At 42.3% G+C, this 19,855-nt stretch overlaps 1 protein-coding gene across 5 annotated transcripts in view; it reads right to left on the reverse strand.

The window, feature by feature from the left end:
• wdfy3 (WD repeat and FYVE domain containing 3) overlaps nucleotides 1-19,855 on the reverse strand; it is a 129,733-nt gene that overhangs the window by 59,897 nt on the left and 49,981 nt on the right. For 4 of the 5 annotated variants that reach the window (XM_085426451.1, XM_085426449.1, XM_085426450.1 and 1 more), the window contains exons 12-16: nucleotides 15,563-15,834; nucleotides 15,164-15,361; nucleotides 10,088-10,277; nucleotides 9,544-9,758; nucleotides 6,927-7,039 (exon numbers count right to left, since the gene is read on the reverse strand). In XM_085426451.1, the coding sequence (XP_085282577.1) occupies nucleotides 6,927-7,039; nucleotides 9,544-9,758; nucleotides 10,088-10,277; nucleotides 15,164-15,361; nucleotides 15,563-15,834 (988 nt within the window). Of the gene's footprint in view, nucleotides 1-6,926; nucleotides 7,040-9,543; nucleotides 9,759-10,087; nucleotides 10,278-14,300; nucleotides 14,385-15,163; nucleotides 15,362-15,562; nucleotides 15,835-19,855 lie in introns of all 5 variants that reach the window. The other variant, XM_085426452.1, reaches the window with a different exon arrangement.

Here is a 19,855-nt window from a genome sequence, read left to right on the forward strand (position 1 = left end):
GGCGCTAGCGAGCCAGCAATGGAGTAGGACGTGTTTCTGAAGGCTCCCGCTAACAGAGTTTCAGAAATAGTTTTTTTTCAACCTACAAAGTCTCATTTTATGTCACAGGGGAAGCTAACAGTTTTATATACTATATTAAAGCTTCACTCGAGACAAAATGGCATCGAACCTAAGGAAATACAAGTACACCGGAGGAACTGCGGCTAGGCCCGGCGCATCCTCGGGCGAGAATACCAATGGTGGCCCAAGGGCGGCGCCCGGCTCAGCGACCACTGAGGAACGGGCTCAGCAGAGCGATGGGCGCTTTGTGGACACTGATGCCCTGAAATTAGAGCTTCTTCAATCCATTAAAGATGATATCAGCGTGGTGTTAAAAGAAGAACTCAGGAATGCACTGAAAGAAGATTTTGATAACATTAGGGCTGACGTGCAAGAAGTGAGAAATGAGATTGCTAACAATACGGCGGCAGCGCGCGCTGAAATGGATGGAGTTAAGGCCACGGTGAAAGAAGTAGAGGACGGGCTGTCAATGTGGAGCGATGAGGTGGTCACCTTGCAATCTACGGTGAAGACTTTGAGGAAGGAGCTATCTGACCTGAAAGATAAATGTGATGACATGGAAGGCAGGATGCGGAGATCCAATATCCGTATCGTGGGGGTCCCGGAGGGCCCGGATTCGAGCTCCACCACGGCCGTATCTGCGCTACTACGTGAAGCGCTGGGTATGGATAAAGATGTTATTGTCGACCGCTCACACAGGAGTCTGGCCCCGAGAAGGCCGGGTGGTAACCCGCGGGCCATCATAGCCAAGCTTCATTACTACCAGGACTGTGTGGAAATTCTACGCCGTGCCAGGACCCAAGCTCCGCTGAGGTTCAATGGACAACCGATTGCAATATTCCCGGATTTTACGACCTCGGTGGCCCGAGCTCGGGCTGCTTTTACAGAAGTCCGGAAACTTCTCCGTGAGCAGGAAGGTATCCGTTTTGGGATCAGGTTCCCAGCGCGACTTTGTATCACGCACAACGGGGAGGAGAAAGAACTTCTGGATGCGGCGAAGGCAATGGAATATGTTAAAGAACATATTATCAACGTCTGAGGAGGCTGCGGCTGTCGCTCTATGTGGGAGCGCCAGTGCTACGGTTGGTTGTCTCAGTTACGGCTGAGTGTACATGACTGTTTGTTGTAGCGTTCGCACGGTGATGAAAAGCTTGAAGAGACACTTCTTGTTCAGACATTTAAACTTATTTCATAAACACATTTTGGTTCATTTTATTTCATGGCAATACCATTGGGTTTAGAAAAGTTCTATACTTTGTTTGGATGTCGATATATGTATGTGTATATATATATATATATTTTCTTTTTCTATTTTATTGACTATTTTTCTTTGTAGGATATGTTATGTCAAGCGGCCAGCGGGAGCCTAAGAGTCTGGCTTATAGTAACCCAAACAAGCACTAGGCTATATGTGTGGATCTGTTTGCAGGGGGTTTGGCAGTCACCATGTTCGATCTGGTGTAATTGCTCATTGTGTTCTTGGTTTGGGCTTCAGCCAGATATGTTTATTTTACTTATCAATGTGTTTTTTGTTTTTCCCTTTTTTTTTTTCCTTTTTTTTTCCCTTCTTCTTCCTCCCCTCTCTTTCCTCTTCTCCTATGCCTGTTGTGCATCTGGAGCTTTCATATTTTACTATTTGAGCAGGGATGAGCACAGCGCGATCATTTAGTGATCGGGTGGTAAATTTTGTAAGCTGGAATGTAAAATCACTCAACCATCCAGTCAAGCGGAAAAAGGTTATTACTCATTTACAACGACTTAGAACGGATATAGCATTTCTCCAGGAAACGCATCTGCGTACCTCTGATCATCTTCGAATCAAGTCTGGATGGGTAGGCCAGATATATCACTCTAAATTTAATTCTAAAGCTCGGGGGACAGCAATATTGATAAGCAAAACTTTACCATTTATAGCCACAACTGTAGATGAAGACCCTGCAGGCCGTTTTGTTGTAGTTGTAGGACATTTATATGGTTTCCCCTTGATTTTAGCGAATGTCTATGCCCCTAACTGGGACGATCATAGTTTTTTCACTAATGTCTTTGCACGGCTTCCCAACATGGCAACGCATAATATTATTCTTGGTGGGGACCTAAATTGCTCATTATCTGCTATGGACCGCAGCTCGCACAAATGCACGCCTATTTCAAAATCAGCACGTGTTATACAGCGTTTTCTTCATAACTACGGGTTAGCTGATGTATGGAGACTTCGTAACCCAACTTCAAGTCAATATTCTTTTTTTTCTAATGTCCATAAAACATATACTCGTATAGATTATTTCTTTCTGGACAAAAAACTCCTCCCTTTGGTGACAGACTGTGATTACAAGGCCATGGTGATTTCAGATCATTCACCTGTTGTTCTTTCACTGCGTATTCCCAATGCCTACTCCAATTATCGGCCATGGAGGTTCAACCCAGTATTGTTAGCAGACGAAGAGTTTGTTAATTATATTAGGTCTCAAATAGATTTCTTTCTTGCCATCAATCAAACTCCAGAGATGTCACCATCAACTGTTTGGGAATCTCTAAAAGCATATCTGAGAGGCCAGATAATCTCATTCTGTGCGAACAAAAGGAAGAGGGATACTGAGCAACTCTCTCTATTGGCTGACGAAATTACTAAACTAGACGCTGTATATAGCCATTCCCCTGACCCGGTATTATATAAACGTAGGCTGAAATTACAAACTGAATATAATCTTCTATCTACAAAACAGGCTGAGTATCTAATTTCGAAGTTGCGTAGCTACTCGTATGAGCATGGAGAAAAAACAGGCAAGCTGCTAGCTCATCAGCTACGACAAAGAACAGCTAATCAAGCTATCCCTGAGATCCGGAATGACCAGGGAATAAGATGCACGGATAACCAAGGTATAAATAATAGTTTTTTTAGATACTATCAGACTTTATACAGCTCCCCCCCGGCTAAGGATGACCTGGCTCTAGAAAATTTCTTTGAGAAACTTGATATCCCTTCCTTAGGAGAAGATGCGGCCACCAGTTTGGAGGAGCCCATTTCTGATGCTGAAATTGAAATGGCCATACGGAGTATGCAGTCTGGAAAATCACCTGGCCCCGACGGGTATCCTTCCGATTTTTTTAAGAAGTTTTCTAACCAATTGAATCCATTGTTAAAATCGACTTTTGAAGAATCTTTCCTCTCACAATCCTTGCCTCCAACAATGCGTCAGGCAGTGATCTCCCTAATTCTAAAAAAGGATAAGGATCATTTAGATTGTGGCTCATACCGTCCAATATCTCTGCTGAACACCGACACCAAAATCCTTGCTAAAGTGTTGGCCCGCCGTTTAGAGAAACATCTGCCCTCCATTATCTCACCTGATCAGACAGGCTTTATCAAAAACAGGTACTCGTTTTTTAATATTAGACGTTTATTAAATATAATCTATAGCCACGTCAAAGGTACTGTATTGGAAACTGTTATTTCACTTGATGCTGAGAAAGCGTTTGATCGGGTGAGATGGGACTTTCTTTTCCATACGGATAAAAGTATTGTACTGTGACCCTGTAGCGGCCATTCGGACCAACAATAGTCTGTCCCCCTTTTTTCAGCTTCAGCGTGGCACACGACAGGGGTGCCCTTTGTCACCTCTCCTTTTTGCCATCGCAATTGAACCGCTAGCTATTGCTCTAAGACACTGTGTTGAGGTTGAGGGAATACGTCGTGGGGATATCGAGCATAAAGTCTCTCTTTATGCCGACGACATGCTCTTGTTTATTTCCAACCCTTCAAATAGCCTCCCTAAACTTTTAGATGTACTTAAGGAATTCGGGACAATTTCCGGATATAAGGTGAATTTCAGGAAAAGTGAGGCAATGCCTTTAGGTACAATAACCGGGGAACTTTCGTCTATTTTAGCACCTTTCAAGCTCAGCTATAACAAGTTCAAATACTTGGGCATTTGGATTACGCAGAATCATAGAGACTTGTATAAAACTAATTATCTTCCTTTATTGTCTAAACTAAAGGAGGATTTTGGAAAGTGGGAGTCCTTGCCTCTTTCGCTGGGTGGTAGATTAAATATCATTAAGATGACTATATTCCCTAAATTTCTATATCTTTTTCAGTGTCTTCCAATTTTTTTAACCAAGTCTTTTTTTAATAATCTAAATAGTCAAATCTCCTCCTTCATTTGGAACAAAAAACCACCTAGGCTGAAACAGAGTGTATTACAAAGACCGCGGAGCGCAGGAGGCTTGGCACTCCCAAATTTTCTGTTTTATTACTGGGCAGCTAATATAAGAGCATTATTGTACTGGATGAAAGACCATGATAATTTATCATCATCATGGGTAACACTGGAGCGGCTATCGGTGAGTCAATCCTCCCTGGTGTCTTTGCTGTGTGCCAGATTACCTCTGGCGAGACCGATCTCCAGCTTCACCACGAATCCTCTTGTTGTCCACTCACTGAAGTTATGGTATCAGCTCAGACGGCACTTTAAACAGACTGAACTCTCTCTTAATGCACCACCGCATAGACATTGCATGTTCTCCCCATCCTTGACGGACGAGGCATTTAACATATGGACAAAGCTGGGAATAACGTCAATGGCTGCTCTTTTCACGGACAATATCTTTTCCTCATTTGAACAGCTGGTGAACAAGTTCAAGTTCCCTCAGTCACACTTTTTCAGGTATCTACAACTCAGGAATTTTGTTGCTTCTAATACTGACTGCTTTCCGTCCTGTCCACCACCATCCCTTTTGGATGATATTTTTGATTTTAAGCCAAATGCTAAGCGGGTTATAAGTGATGTTTATGAGCTGTTGAGTAATTTTAGGCTGTCCACATTGCAATCACTTAGGGAACGATGGGGAAGTGATCTTGGCCAACGGATTACAGATGAGACTTGGCACAAGATAATCAATAGCATTTCTTCATCATCTATTTGCCTTAAACATGTGGTGATTCAGTTCAAAGTTGTTCACCGTCTCCATTGGTCTAAAACTAGACTGAGCAAAATCAAGGATGGGTTTGACCCCACATGTGACCGGTGCAAACGAGAGCCTGCTTCCCTATTTCACATGTTCTGGGCGTGTCCAAAACTGGGTAGCTTTTGGAAAAGCATATTTGAAACCATATCCAACATATTTGGTGTTCCAATTGCACCCTGCCCGTTTATAGCTATTTTTGGAGTGACGCCTTGTGATGCCAGTCTTTCCAAATCACACTCTGATCTTCTGGCCTTCTGCACTCTTTTGGCCCGTAGAATGATATTATTGAAATGGAAAGAGCCACTTCCACCTGTATATGGGCAATGGGTTAAGGATGTCATGTACTATACTCAGCTGGAAAAGATCCGCTACACTGTAAAAGGTTCGGTTCGGCGGTTCTATGACACATGGCAACCTTTTCTTACTTACTTTGAAAGATTAAGTCCGGATACTATTGCTTAATGTGCGTGTGAGTGGGGTTTTGTTTTTTTGGTTTTTTTCTCTTGCTGTTGTTCATTTATTTTATTATTTACTTTGTATCTGTAACTTTATTTCATTTTATGTTATTTTGTCTCTCCTTTCCTCTCTGGCTGGGTTTTAGTTACACTGTTCTGGGGGGGTGGGGGCACAACTGTCTGTTAATTTTGCCATAATTGTTGTTGGAAGCAATTCTTTGTTCAATAAAAAGACCTTGATCAAAAAAAACATGGAGTTTACACGTCGCTTTAATCAGTGGACAAGAAGACCGCTCTAACAACTTCCTGCTTCCAAAAAGCAACGAAATGAAAAGCAGCTAAAGCACGTTGAAATGACGCCACGTGCTAATTAGTGTATCTGTAAGTCCTCGAGTCATAGCTGCATTCTGTCTACTGTCAGCTGCTGTCTGAATATATATAACATATAAATAACCATTACAGGAAGATTTAATTGGTAGGAGGGGTGGATATGAGCGTGCTCATCTGTGTCGCCATGTTAGCCATTTGATACTCAGGCTTCACGCCGCTTCTCAGCCTGTGACAGCTGGGATCAACTCCAGCGCTCACGAGATCCCAAACTGGATAAGCGGCTAACAACACGGATGCAAGGAAGGACACCTGATTAGGTTTGCCTTCTATCTTTGATCCGGCACGGAAATGAGGAGCTCTGGATAAATTGTAAAGTTCATACGTAATTAATTCCGATTGTTCCTCCGACCACTCTGAAAGCACACGGACCATCTGAGCATTTTAATCTGGCGTTAAGGAACTAAGCAAAGCTCATACTCTAACATCAGATGTTATTCTTTGGGGAATTCATCATAGAGCAAAGAAAAGATGATTCTCCTTTTTTTTTTTTAAAGCTTTTGTTAATAAATAAATAAATAAAAATGACACTTTCTCCCAGGAGAAGCCTGCATCACAACGGCAGATGGGAATCGCTCCCAGGTGGCACATCCTTCATAGCTGCACTTGGAAGGCTGCTGTGAAAAGAGCTCTTCAATTCTCAGCTATTACAAAGTGAGAATTTTACCTGTGTCGGTATAAGAAACTATATTTGTTCGACTAATACCAAAGAACGTTGTGTGATAGGTGATAAAACAGAAACACAGAGGTTTCTAAGGTGGTTACCTTTTAGTCGGCACTTTAATAATACGTTTGAGGCCTGTAACCCAACTATAACAAATACTTATGCAGGCAGTTTAATACTTTATCCTGGGATAGATTCTATCTGTGTGGATGCAGTGTGTGTAGTTGGTATGATCCAGTCTATGCACTTGGTAAGTGTAACCGACTGACAGCTGATAAGAACACCAAAACCCGACTTGTGTTTTATTTAATATCTCTGACAAAAAACACTTGTAGGAATATTTCACCGGCGATCTGTGGAACAGTGAGTACAATGATCGAATGTTACAATCTTACTTCTCATCTCGGCGTCGTAGCTGAGAGAGCTCGGTTTGTGGACCCGGTAGTTCTTCAACAGCTTCTTGTCCCAGGCGCCACAGTTCAGCGGGTTCCCGAGCCGTAAGAACTCCCTGAAGGGGAAGATAAGCAGGAAGTCAGGAATAAAGAAAGAACAAAGAAAAAACAATTAGGCCAGTATCACTGCTGAACTTCCTTTATTTCAGTTTAATTAACCTTATTTAAGTAGCGCTCCTGTTTTAAAATAACCTCAGCCTTTGTTTCCCCCCCACTGTTACTGAAAATCCAAAAGTCCTTTCAGTGGCTTTGAGAAGAGCGCCTTTGTTTAGGCAAGGAACTAAACTAAAGCTTGCCTTCACACTTCAATCATCCTATTAACAACATGTGGAAGGAGGAAGTGAGCATGCATTTGGCTCGGCATCAACACGGAGGTGTTTTTCAAAAGTGATTACTTCTATACCCAAATGCACATTTTGCAGATACGCTCCCTAATATGCACATAGATGGTCCTCAGCCATAAGTGAAACCTTCCCAGAAATGAAAGGTACAAACTGGTGTCCAAACTTTTGCCATTAAGGATGCAGAAATCTTTTAAATATAGTACCTGGGCCGTGCTCGTGTAAAGCATGAGCCTCGAGGCCTATTGTACTCTTTTAGGCGCATTCCTGTTTTTCAGTGACACTATTACATAACCAATTAAAAACAACTGCTGGGTTTAGTCGTTGCACTCCCACAGGGTCCCCCTGCCATACTATGTCCTTTATGTTCTCATTAAGCAGTGAAGCACATCCTAATTGGATGCAGTTTGTTAAGTCAGCAGTTACTTCCGCTCCTCAAAAAGCTGAGGTTTACAGCATTTTCTGTCTGTCTCAAAGTCAGTGACATGGTTGACCGGCATGTAAGTGACACGAATGCAAAGTGTTGCTGTGATTGTTTGCGTCTGCTGTCAGAGCGCTCGATGTGCGACACCAGCGGCTGGAAGCAGACGATATCAGAGCGGCACCGAGGAGGCAAAAGACTCTGGAGCTTTGCTGCTGGCTGATGTTGACAGAGCAGAAACAAAATAAAAATGGGAAGAAGAAAAAAATAAGAGGAGTGGAAATATGAAGGGTAGGCCTGACAGGGAGGGGGGGGGGGAATGAAGGGAAGGATGGGGAACAGGCTGACAGACAGCGATATGTGTACCCCCAGCATAAATCCAGCTGGAGAGAATGTGAGCCAGGCAGGCCGCATTAACATATGAAAACAACCAACCATGTGCATGTCAAATAACTTTCAGTCTTGTCCCTCAACCCCAATCTCCCATCTCACGTAACAAGTCGAGCGGGAAATGAGAATCACTCCGTTTTGCCTGCATATAAAATCAGTCTTCATTCAGTGAAACCCGACAATGCAAATGCACATTAGCATGATAAAAAAACAAAACTGCTTTCCAAGAACAAAATGATTTTGTTCATAAAATATTATTTGCTCCAAGCTCAGGTCTGTGCAGAAAAGTCCAGACAAACACTTTAATGTTTAAAAAACCCTGAATGTGAGGTATTACATCTCTTCATTGTTCTCAGGTTTTTGTGGGTCTGTCCTTTGGTTTCTTATTTACTGGTTAAATGGAGTAAAAAAAAAAAAATCGAACTTAAAAATAATGTTAGACACGTGTCACAAACATGACTAAAACCAATTTAAAAAACCAGCTACAACCAAGAAACAGCTGAACGTCAACTTTCCCTGAACAGCGGACCTTCTCTCTGAGACTTTAAACTGCACACGCTGGGATGTTAATGAATGAATGAATAATTAAATAATTATTAATTAAGGCTTTCTTTTGTTTTCATGTGGAAATAATAACCTGGACCGATATTTGGTTATGAATGAGATTTAGATCCCTCCTCCGTCTAACAGTTATGGACAGTGATGGACCTCCATAAAGCAAAGTAACGCACTGCCTTTTCTTTTTTGTCTCTAATACTTTATATATCTTACTTCACCACAGATAAATCTGTTTTCATGTGATGCATTTGTTCACTATTTAAACCTGGTTGCTGATTCTGTTCCATCAGCAGTAAAGTACCTCATGAAACAGTGTGCATCAGAGGTTTATTGTGCTTAGAATTAAGAGTCTGAGAGAAAGCCTCATAAAGATTTGGGTTTGATGTAATGTTGGTTAAGGGGGTCTGAGGTTGGGTTTAAGGTTGTAGTATAAATAGTAATTAGTTAGACTAATAATTCATATTTTATTAATATAGAAGATGTTGATTGGCTCCAGCTGGGACTGCATTCTTTGATCTGGAAAAAGAAAGGCTGTGTCAGAGTAAACGGACTGTGCAGGTGTCAGCTGGCGATAGCACCGCTGATGTTAGCCAGACTCACCTAATCTGACCTTGTGTGTTTCTGTGATGTTAGTCAAGGATTTCATCTGAAACTTCATTTAGATTTTCAAAAAAAAAAAAGAATAATAGTTCAAATATTTGTTTGAGTTGTCTTGCTTTTATGCATTTATTTTAATCTCTTTATTATCATCTGAAACAGTCATTGTTGGGGCAGCATTTCAGTGTTGAAGCGTCTCAGTTTAGGTTTGTTGGTGCCTACATCATGTTATCAACATGGCCAGCTTCAGTACCTGAGTGCTATCGGCTGCAGGGCCTGCGAGGCCAGCCTCTCGAACATCCTCTGCAGCGGCGGGTGCAGAGGGTGGTCTTCATCGCTGAGGGCCTGGCTGCAGCGCTGCAACAGTCGCTGATGGTGGCAGGCTTCACACAACACCTGCTGGTTCCTCTCGCTGTTCACCAGGAGCTGCAGGATGTTGGCGACTGCCAGCTGCAGGTCGAGGGCATGCTGGGAGGAGCAGAAAGTTGGAGAGCTAGACGTTAAAACCAAGACTAAGACTTAAGCTTAGTTTAAATCGCCCTGTAAAGAGGCAAAAATAAGCAAAATCAGGAAATTGTGAGAGGGTGCTTTGGGCAATTCACTGATTAGTAAGTTAATTACCTGCATGTAATCATTCAATACGACTGACTTTCCCCTAAAACACACATATGTAGCTGACTCACACTGTCTGGCTGCCGTCTGATGTGAAAAACCCAACTGAAAAAAGGCACTTCCTGCCTGCCATCGAATCCCTTCACCCACTTTGACAGGAAGCACATTGCCTTTCATTTCCTCACCTCTGGCTGGCTGTCAGAGGAGACGGAGGGCAGCAGGTCCACCATGGCCAGCACGGCCCCTGGGTGAATGACCACCATGTCTGTTGAGGACGATGAGGAAATGGGGTGGGAGGAGTTCGTTAAGTGGAGCTTCAGGTCAGTCAGGGCTTTCGCTGGTGCAGGGGGCCCCGACGTGCCGTAGTAACCGTGTCTGGGAGCACAAAGGAAGAGAGAGGGAAGTCAAAATTGGCTTTTTCAAAGCAAGCTGCATGAAAATATTCACATAACATTTCACACAGAAACAAAAGGTAAAAATACTGTGAAAACTTTGCTCCTGTAAATATAAACTTTTCTTTTCATGAAGGATCAGAATGTTGAGTTTTTGGCCACGGAGAAGCCTGATTGTCCCCGTTAATGGAAGTTTGTTTACTCTCTAAACCACTCGAGTCGCAACTGTTTACAACTCCTGCTCTGCTGTAAAATATGTAAGTAGCTCACAAAAACACAAAATCTTATTCATAATCAAAGTCGCAGGATCTTCCAGGGCTCAGGGGGAAACCTTGCTCTCCTCCCAACACTGATCAGTGTAAGCATTGTATTTAACACTGACTGTAACTTTAGTCAACACCAGTCGAGTTGTTTGCACACTTCAGAGATCGAGGTGTCAGATGGCTACAGTTCCATCCAAAGCAACAAGCCCCCTACCCTCCACCCCCCACTGTGCAGGCAGCAGAGAGTAGGAGATGTGCAGGGGCCTGCACTCGGGCAATTAGGCAAAATAGGTGTGTTACTGCGATGCAAATCCCTCCCCAGGAGAAATGCAGAGCTGGAAAGGTTACAGTCAGCATAAAACGCTGGGGGGCAAGAAAATGAACCAGACTGTTGATGTTCACAGCAGCTGGTGGATTCTTTAAACTGTTTTTGGATTCTTCAGAATCGAATCACTCGTTTAATTGATTATCCGCTGCCGGATAAAACATAAAAATCTCCTTATGTTTGCCTCCTAGTAGTTTCTAACTCGGCTTTGAGTTGCTGATTTATTTCATTATTTGTTCTGATTTCTTTTTGTTTAATCTGTGAAGTTCTCAACTATACATTAGAAAATCATTAAAAGCAGAGTTCGCCTGATTCAGTGATAAATGCAGTGTAATGGAAGCAACATGCTTTGGTAAACGCCAGCTGTGCTGAAGGTGGTTAGAGCTCACACAAGCTACAGAGGAGGAAACCAAGACTAAGCCGGTCAGGTTTTCAGGGATTACAAACCTTTATGAGTGCAGGTCATACCTTAAAGACCTGTTAATATAATATTATCCCAACAGAGTACTTCATTCTCACTCTGCACAATTATTTGTGGTTTCTAAAAGTGGGACGTGAGGCAGAGCTTTCAGTTATCACCCCGTCCTCCGTAACCACCCAGACGGGCACCCTCTCTACTTTAAGATTAGGCTTAGGAATCACCCACTTTTCATTTTAAATCAATTTTAATTTTCTTCCATTTCATTTATATGATCGCAACAACAGTTCGCTTAAGACCCCTCATATTGTAAGTTAAAGACCGTAGACTAATACAGAAACGACCCCCTTTGAGCGACACTTGACAACAGCGGGACGGAAAAACTCTTGTTTTACAGGAAGAAGCCTCCGGCAGAAGCAGGCTCAGGGGGGGGCGGCCATCCACCGGCTGGAGACGAGGCCTTTATGTAGCATTAACCTCGTCTACTCCTCGTCCTTTTCTCACTCTTTTTTCCTTTCTCTTTTCTCTTTCCCTTCAGCAGATGATATAGGGGATTATTGGAGCTTTTAACTAATAAGGTAAGGTCTTAAACTTGGAGAATAAAGCACCTCGATGTTACTGGTGAGGTGTATTGGTGCTATATTTAAACAAATGAACAGAAAAACTGAATCGGTGCAAACATTATGAATCTGATTTATTCTCACAATGCCTGATTACTGTGGCCCAGGCACCCCCCGTGTTTCCTGTCAGGTGTTTTGTGTAAATGGAGACTTAAAGCTTAAAGTGTAAAATCTTGCTTTATTTTCACGCTGCTGTTTCAGATTTAGCTGGCTCAGCGTGGACACGGTCTAAAAACATGAGGTATCCTAGCGTGCAACTGAAAGAGGTCCTTTTTCAGACTAAAGAACATTAAAAAAAAATAAGAACAGCTTTTTCATGTCACTGTCATAAACATGATGATCACGGCGCTGATTGCTGCAATTTGCACATCACAATCACCGCCATGTTCTTCAAGGCAAAACTCGCTGTTTGAGCTGAGCAGCAAAATGACACCAGACAAGCTTTTGTTTTTATGGAACAATGAAAAAAATTAAGTATTTAGCAACTTTCTTCATATTATTCAGGCTGCCAAATAAACCTGAGTAAACTAAGGCTTCCGATCATAAACAGACTTGTTGAAACTGAAGTAAAAACACAGGAAGCAACTGCGACGCTATTAAATCCACAAAGAAGATCTTATAATGAAGTGCATTAGCAAGGACGAGTGCCCCATCATCTCTAATTGTCAAATTAGTCCTCCTCATGAATATGCAGTGTTGGAGCCGATCCAGACAGGCGGAGGGGGAGAAGTCTGCAGGGGAGAGACCCTCGGCCTCACCTTGACAGCAGACAGCAGAGCACATTTAAAATGTCCCGACCAGTTTTCCCTTTGTAAATGAAATTCAAATAGGAGCAGAGATTGGGTTTTTAGAGAGAGAGGGGCAATTTCAGCAGATAGAAGAGAGGACAGAGGAGCACAGGAGGAATGTGATGAGAAGAAAAACGCACAGTAATTTAGACTGAATCTGTCTGACAGTGTGGAGAAACGTCTCAGCGGGGGTCGCAACAAAACATGAATTCATTTAAAGCAGTTTGTGTATGCAGCTAAGAGCTTGAACTACTGTTTTAGTCATTCTACTACTTTAAATCACCTCCAGTATTAATTTGTTTTTTAAAAAGGTCAAGGCCAACACCCTGTTTCAAAGAAATGAAGCCAGTAACATCTAATCAGGATCTTCTTTTGTCCGTGCTTCATTTTCAGGCTTTCAAATCAGCATTTACGTGTGAACGAAGAGTCAAAACACACAGAGAAAACTGCATTTACCAAAAAATACATTTTTCTTGCACGACATCACTTACTGCTAAACAGATGACTGTGACTCACTGACTTGTCATTTTCTGTAGATGCTGAAATATCTGCTGCACTCTTTTGGCAGCGAAAATCATAAAGTTTGAATCTGATAAAACAGTTTGAGTATGATGTTGTGGATGATCTCTAAGCCTCTGGACACCACAGGTAATATAGTTGTGTCTTTAAAACTACTCATGAATAGTGCTTCATTTTAAAGGCCATATAATATGCTGTTCTTCTTCTCGTCTACCAGAGTAAACCTCTAATGAGTCACGGTTAAAATTATCCTTATTTACTGAGCTCAACAAATTTATTAGACCAGCTGTCATAAACAGAAGAAAACAAGTATTTTAGGAATCTGTCAAAAACATGTTTCACACTGTCCTCTGAAAAAAGAGAAATTAAGTGTAAATAACTATAATTTGGCATCTTAATAACAAAAAATAGTTTCGCTTTCTTGTGATTTTTTTTGTAAAAAATGTAAAAAATTAATGAACAACAATAATAATTATATTTTAGCATTGACGTTCCACATAAACTATTAGAGAATTATAGGGAGTAATTACTAATTACAGCAGTGTTTAGTGCATCTATGGCACAAACCGCACACTTTGTGGTGGTTTAATAAATCGTATACTGGCCGTTGGTCTATGCACTCACTTCATCTAAATTAAGCTGCTTTAGCTCCTTGCTCTCCCTTTAAGTCGCCCTTCTTCTAATTGGCTGCCCCTCACAAAGGGGAACAGTCGGTGAGTGAGTGCGTCTGTGCTCTACGGCATCATAAAAATCAAAGAGTAAAAAAAACTGTCTGACACTGTGTGTTCAGAGCACCCTGAAGCCTGAGTGTCTCACATGGATTACCAGCACTTTGGGCATGATTACTATGAGCAGAAAAAGCATTAGGTCCTCTTTAATGTTCATATGTGTCTGTTTTAAAAATGAGGAAACAAGTTTAATTCCTGTAAAACAGCTAAAAGTAGCTCTATGTGACAGTTAACGGATCAGTGGTTATTCTGGCACACAGCAGGTCTCTTTTAGTATCTACTGAAGGTAAGCATGACAGAGAAGGAGGGATGAGGGTGAGGAAAGTGACAGAGCGCTGTAGCTACCTCTTCCTGGCGAGTGCTGGCGTGCCCCACGGGGAGGGCAGTGAGGTCTCGTGAGTCAGGCAGGGAGGCACCTGCTCCGCACGACTGCATCGCGTCACGCGCGCACACATTCAGACACAGGCATGCACACACACACGGCCGTGCAGATGGGCCAGACCGAGGATGAACAGCCAGACAGCGCCAGAGGTTAAAGGAAGAGAAACAGAAAGAGAGAAAAGAAGGGGAAGAGGTTGTTAGTGGAAAAGTGACAGAGAAAACAGGATCAGAGCTCCGGCTGGGGCACATGCACAACGCCACCTACACATGATCCTGGCATGTAGCGTGAGGAGATTACTTTAATAACTGCATTACTAAATATGGATAAGAAATCACAAAGTTTAAAGTTTGTTTTAGACCTTTGTGGTGCACACATGCAGATGGACTGTAATTATCCAGAAAATTAACATATCTTCAACTCAATTCGAGCTCAAACTAAGCAACTACAATCTGTCACAAAGAGCAAACAACAAAGTGACTGTCTTGAGAGTTTTTCTTTTGTTTGCAGAGGAATCGTAGGCGCACTGAAGTTTGGAATATTTGACAGCTGAAATGTCACGAATTCTGGAAAACATGACAGCACCACCAGGCTGTGCAGCTTCTATGTTATACTGCACGTGTGTGAGCGGGCAGCCACACTTTCAGGGGTTTCACAGTGGTGCAATATGCACACTGCTGACAGCTGGATATTATATCTGCTGGTTATTGTGTGAAGAGAGGATGGTGAAATTATAACATACAGATTGTGCATTTAGAGCTATATTTATTATTAATCTTGAATAAATGTTCCTAACAAAGCTGTACTGTTGGGTCTTTGCTTTGCTGACCTGTCAAAAGAATCTGTGGCCATCTTGTACAGATAGATGAAGAGCTTGCTGCAGTGCTTGAGCGTAGGGCAGACACTGTCTCCTGCACAGCCTCCAGGGACGGCCTCGTCCTCCAGGAGCCTCTGGAAAGGCTGAGCGTTAGAGGGGAACACACTTGTGGGGCCCAGCTTCTTAGTGTCTGAGAAACAGCCCAGCAGCCTGGAGGACGGCGAGCAGTTGTTAGGAGAAGGCAAGAGGACAACCATACTCATACAAACAATCATAACACGTTCAAAAGTCTTAATTTCACTCAACTTCAACTATCTGGATGTTTTTCTGACAAACTGTGGTCTACTCGACTGCTCAGTGTGTTGTGTCCACAAAACAAAACGTCTTCTTTCCTGAACAGGCGGTCCTTACCTGACCGCGTCGGCCAGCTTCTCGTACTGGATCTCCGTACGGAAGAAGTGCGAGTTGGCTGGCTCGTAGCGCATGGCGGCGGTGAGCGTGCAGAAGACTGTGTGCAGGAGCTCAAAAACCTGGTTCTGGTTCACGCGCTCCCAGCCGTGTCGCAGCGGCTGACACAGCGAGCGCTCCATGGCCACCAGAAGCGAGGTGACGTAGACGAAGCCGCCCACCTTGCGGAACACCGTCCGAGTGCGGTGACTCTCTCGCAGCACGGATAACAAAGCCTGAAGAGAGGAAGGATTATTTCATTGGGATTTTTACAGACGGACACGTCTACAAACGCTACTGTTTTTGCTTTAGCTAACGTAGCTTGATGCGTAATGTCTTCTGACGATGTCACACGCCATGTTTCTCCTTCCCTGACAGACCTGAACTCCCACTTATTTACTTTATAACTTGCTCAGTTATTTTCTCCTGTCTTGATTTTTCATCTCATTTATTTTTTGTCAACCCCTTCAATCACATTTCTATTCATCAACTCATTTTTCCTCTCATTGTTCTTTTTCAGGGACATATTTATGAGCCCCTCTGGGTTTCTTCGCCTCGCTGCACCGACTCGGTTTTTATGGTTTGCATTTGCAAGCGACCAAACTGAAACATCAAACTGTAACCTAGATATGCGTCTGGGGAGGTAAAAAAAAAAAAAAAAAATGCCTGAGAACACAGAGCGACTATGACAGGCAAAGGTTTTAATTGGCAAACAGGGAGAAAAATGTCTGCAACCGACAGCAGGTGAAGCTTTTGAATGACACCGGTGACGTGCGGTGTCAATAAAAAATAAACAGCACCACCGGGAGCTTTTTAATATCATCACCTCTGAAGTAAAAATGATGGAAGCATGCGATGCACAACTAAATGATGCATGCTTCTCTGCATACTGCAATAAGTACATGTGCAGTATTTCGGTCAAGAATATAACAAACTAAAGAAGTACTGGTACTAATGTTACTCAGGCTAACTTGACAGTCGTGGATATCTGAAAACAATCAATACATTATTTTTATACACTTGTAATGGTAACGTGAGGAAAAATAACTCTTTAAACACCAGGACGTCAGTGTGGAGAGCAGAAGACGGACTGCATTAACCAAATTCAATCTTAAAACTATTCCATAGTTGATGAAAATGATTTATTTATGAAAACTATTTATTTTTCCTGATTTTGCTGTACTGGAATCATCACTTTATTTCTGATTTGCACAAATAACTCTCATTCTCTGACACTCTCAGTACCCTGAACTCATTTATTAAACAAACTTTTTTATATTTAGTTATTTTAAAATTTAATGTTTTAATGTTTTGGTATTCCCACAACACCTGGGACTGATTATTTAAGATAATGATTAAATAATCAATCCCAATAATAATCACAGACCGTCTCAGAGGGGGGCATTAAGTGGGGGAGAAGAGCATGAAGGTAGAGAAATGTAGGGAGGAAAATAGAGGAGAAGACAGAGAGTGGAATGCAGGGATGAGGAAAGATGAAAGGGAGTGAAGGAAGACTGGGGGGGAGTAAAGAAGATGAGGGGGGAAGGAAGATAGGAAGGCAGATTGGGAGAAAGAGAGGGAGGAAGGCTGGGAGGAATAGGTGGTGGGGAGGGAGCAAAACAGGGAATCAGAGCGAGATACCAAGGAGGGCGATAGGAATGAAGAAAGGAAGAGAAAGAGGAGGCAAGGAGGGAGGAAAAGAGTCAGGAAGGGAACATGATGGGAAGGCTAATCGGCAGGAAGCGAGGGAAGGACATCGAGTGGAATGGGGGACGGTGGTAGAGAGGGAGAAGTGAACAGAGGACAAAAAAGAAAGAAATGGGATGAAAAACAGGAGGAGGGTCGAGTCCTTGGTCGACCGCTTCAATTTCAGGGCTTTGATTTAGTTGTGAATATTCTGTAGTTGCACAGGATGCTTTGCTTCTGTCCAGTCGGTGGGACAGGCTTATTTGGCACCATGAGCAGGATCAGGAAATGCTGAGCAAATGCTGAAAAAACCCTGAAACTCAAAGGGGTAGATCAACTCCACGGTCTTGTCTTCTGGAGACTGTGGTTTGTGGAAGGCACAAAGAGTTGTCTCAGACCGCCTAGGACAGGGGTCTCAAACTCGCGGCCCGGTGGCCACTTGCGGCCCACGCCACCCCTACTTGCAGCTGACGTGAAGAAATCTAATGCAATTTGACCCTTGAAGGTACTTTTTTTGTTAGGAAGGATGTGTTTGTTGTTGACTGCAATGTTCAAAGAAGTTCTTTAAAAAGCCAAAAATGATTTAATATGAAGGCAACATGAGCAGAGAGCACAAACATGTCGAGGGATTGGCTGCGTTAGTTCACTGAGAGTCAAAAACTAATGTGCACACTTATGTCTGCATTTTTATTTTGTTAAATACGAACAAAATTATAGCAGAAGTGCTGCCACGTTTCTGGCCGGAAAGAGAGGACGAGTTTGTTTATTTGGCAGTTCAATGAACGGCTTCGGTTAAGAGAGAGAAAAATTATTACGTTCACATTTGCAGATTTGTCTTGTTAAACAATATTTGAAATTTAAAAAAACAAAAAGAAAACGCTACATTTTCAGAAACATTTGTGGGTGTTTTCTTGTTTGTTTTGTACTACTTGAACACTAAGTGACCCTCCAATGAGACGACAGAGCCAGCAGTGGCCCACAGCTCATTCAAGTTTGACACCCATGGCCTAGATCTTTGCCTCTGTTCAGCTGGTGGAAAAGGTTCCTCTGTTTCCAGTAGGACAGGATCATCAGATGCACTTTCTTGTTCTGTCACTTCAGAATCATTACAGTGACCAACAGTGCAGTTTGAGTAATGAGTAATGCAGTACTGAGGTTTTGTTTTTGCAGTGTAACTACTGAAGTGGCTGGTGAGAGTATGTGTATATGTATTTACTTTTGAAGCTGTGGTCAAATAGAGTTCACTGAACAAACCGTTATCCATGACGGACCACCCTAACCACCCTCTGTACCATTCACTCATCAGGCAGCAGAGCATCATACTGTAATGACTGTAGCACATGTATAGGTTATATTTATGTAGCACATATACACAGCACTGTGCAAAAGTCTCAGTCGCTCATTTCTCTATATCCTGTTAGGAAAAAGGTGAAAAATAGTGCAGTCAATTAATGAAACATGTGCCAGCACACACTGAAATACAGCCAGAAACAGAGTTTGTATGGTTTTAACAAGCTTGAGTGTCAATATTTATTATGACCACCTTTATTCTTCAATACAGCCTGAATTCTCTTAGGTGAGCCTTCTTGTAATATCTTTAAGTAGTCTTCAGGAATAATTCTCCAGGCTTGTTTAAGAACACCAAAACTTTTTTGTCAGACACGGTTCTATTGTGTACTTTTCTGTCCAGATACGATTTCCCTGCATTGGAAAAGCATACTTAAAGAGCTATTAAAGTATAAAATTGTATTTTTTTTGGTGCAAAAATACAATTTTATGCCTTTCAAACTCTGATCTTTGGCATTTTGCATCAATTCAGCTAAAGAAATGGGAACCAATCATGCGTGTTTGTGAGAGACTGATAGTAAAACGCCTAAAGATACAATTTAAACTAATTTGTACCCCTCAGCTGTAAAAGGCTCAAGAGCAAAGTCAACTCGGACTTTGACACTCATACCAATGGTGTTCCTAAAAATCGACCCCTAACCTCTAAAAGCAAAAAAAGACAAAAAGACAAAAATTTTACATTTACTTTTTGAAGTATTTTTTGCCTGTTAAAAACATTCAACTCAAGACTCATTCCATGCAATTATTAAAGGGGCAGTAGAGTCTTTGTATCTACCACTCAATTCAATTTTATTTATAAAGCACCAAATCACAACAACAGTCGCCTCAAGGCGCTTTATATTGTAAGGTAGACCCTACAATAATACATACAGCTCATTACATCGCACTCCGCTGTGATATAATGAGCGGTCACAGTCACGTAGCTTTCCGTTGCCCTGGAGCTCCACCCATTTGTAGCAGTTAAAGCAACAGAAGATGCCTGGGACAGTTCAGCCATAACTTAAATCTTTTCCTGCGCATACATGCCTGGGTACAATCTTGTCACTGAAGTGGACGCGCAACGGGATATCATAGCGTGGCTCAAGCATGTTCATCATAGTTTAAACCCCTTGTTTTGCACAACAGAATACGGCGTCCCGTCTGCAGCTAAACACCCCAGTAGCTTCTGTAATAGCTTTAGCCCGGTCAGACTGGGCAGCAAAGGGCTGCTTAAATACCTCAAAC

The sequence above is a fragment of the Rhamphochromis longiceps genome, linkage group LG12 (genome assembly GCF_057381845.1).
Source record: "Rhamphochromis longiceps isolate RC_006_pf linkage group LG12, R_longiceps_female_GT1.1, whole genome shotgun sequence".
NCBI classification, from domain to species: Eukaryota; Metazoa; Chordata; class Actinopteri; order Cichliformes; family Cichlidae; genus Rhamphochromis; species Rhamphochromis longiceps.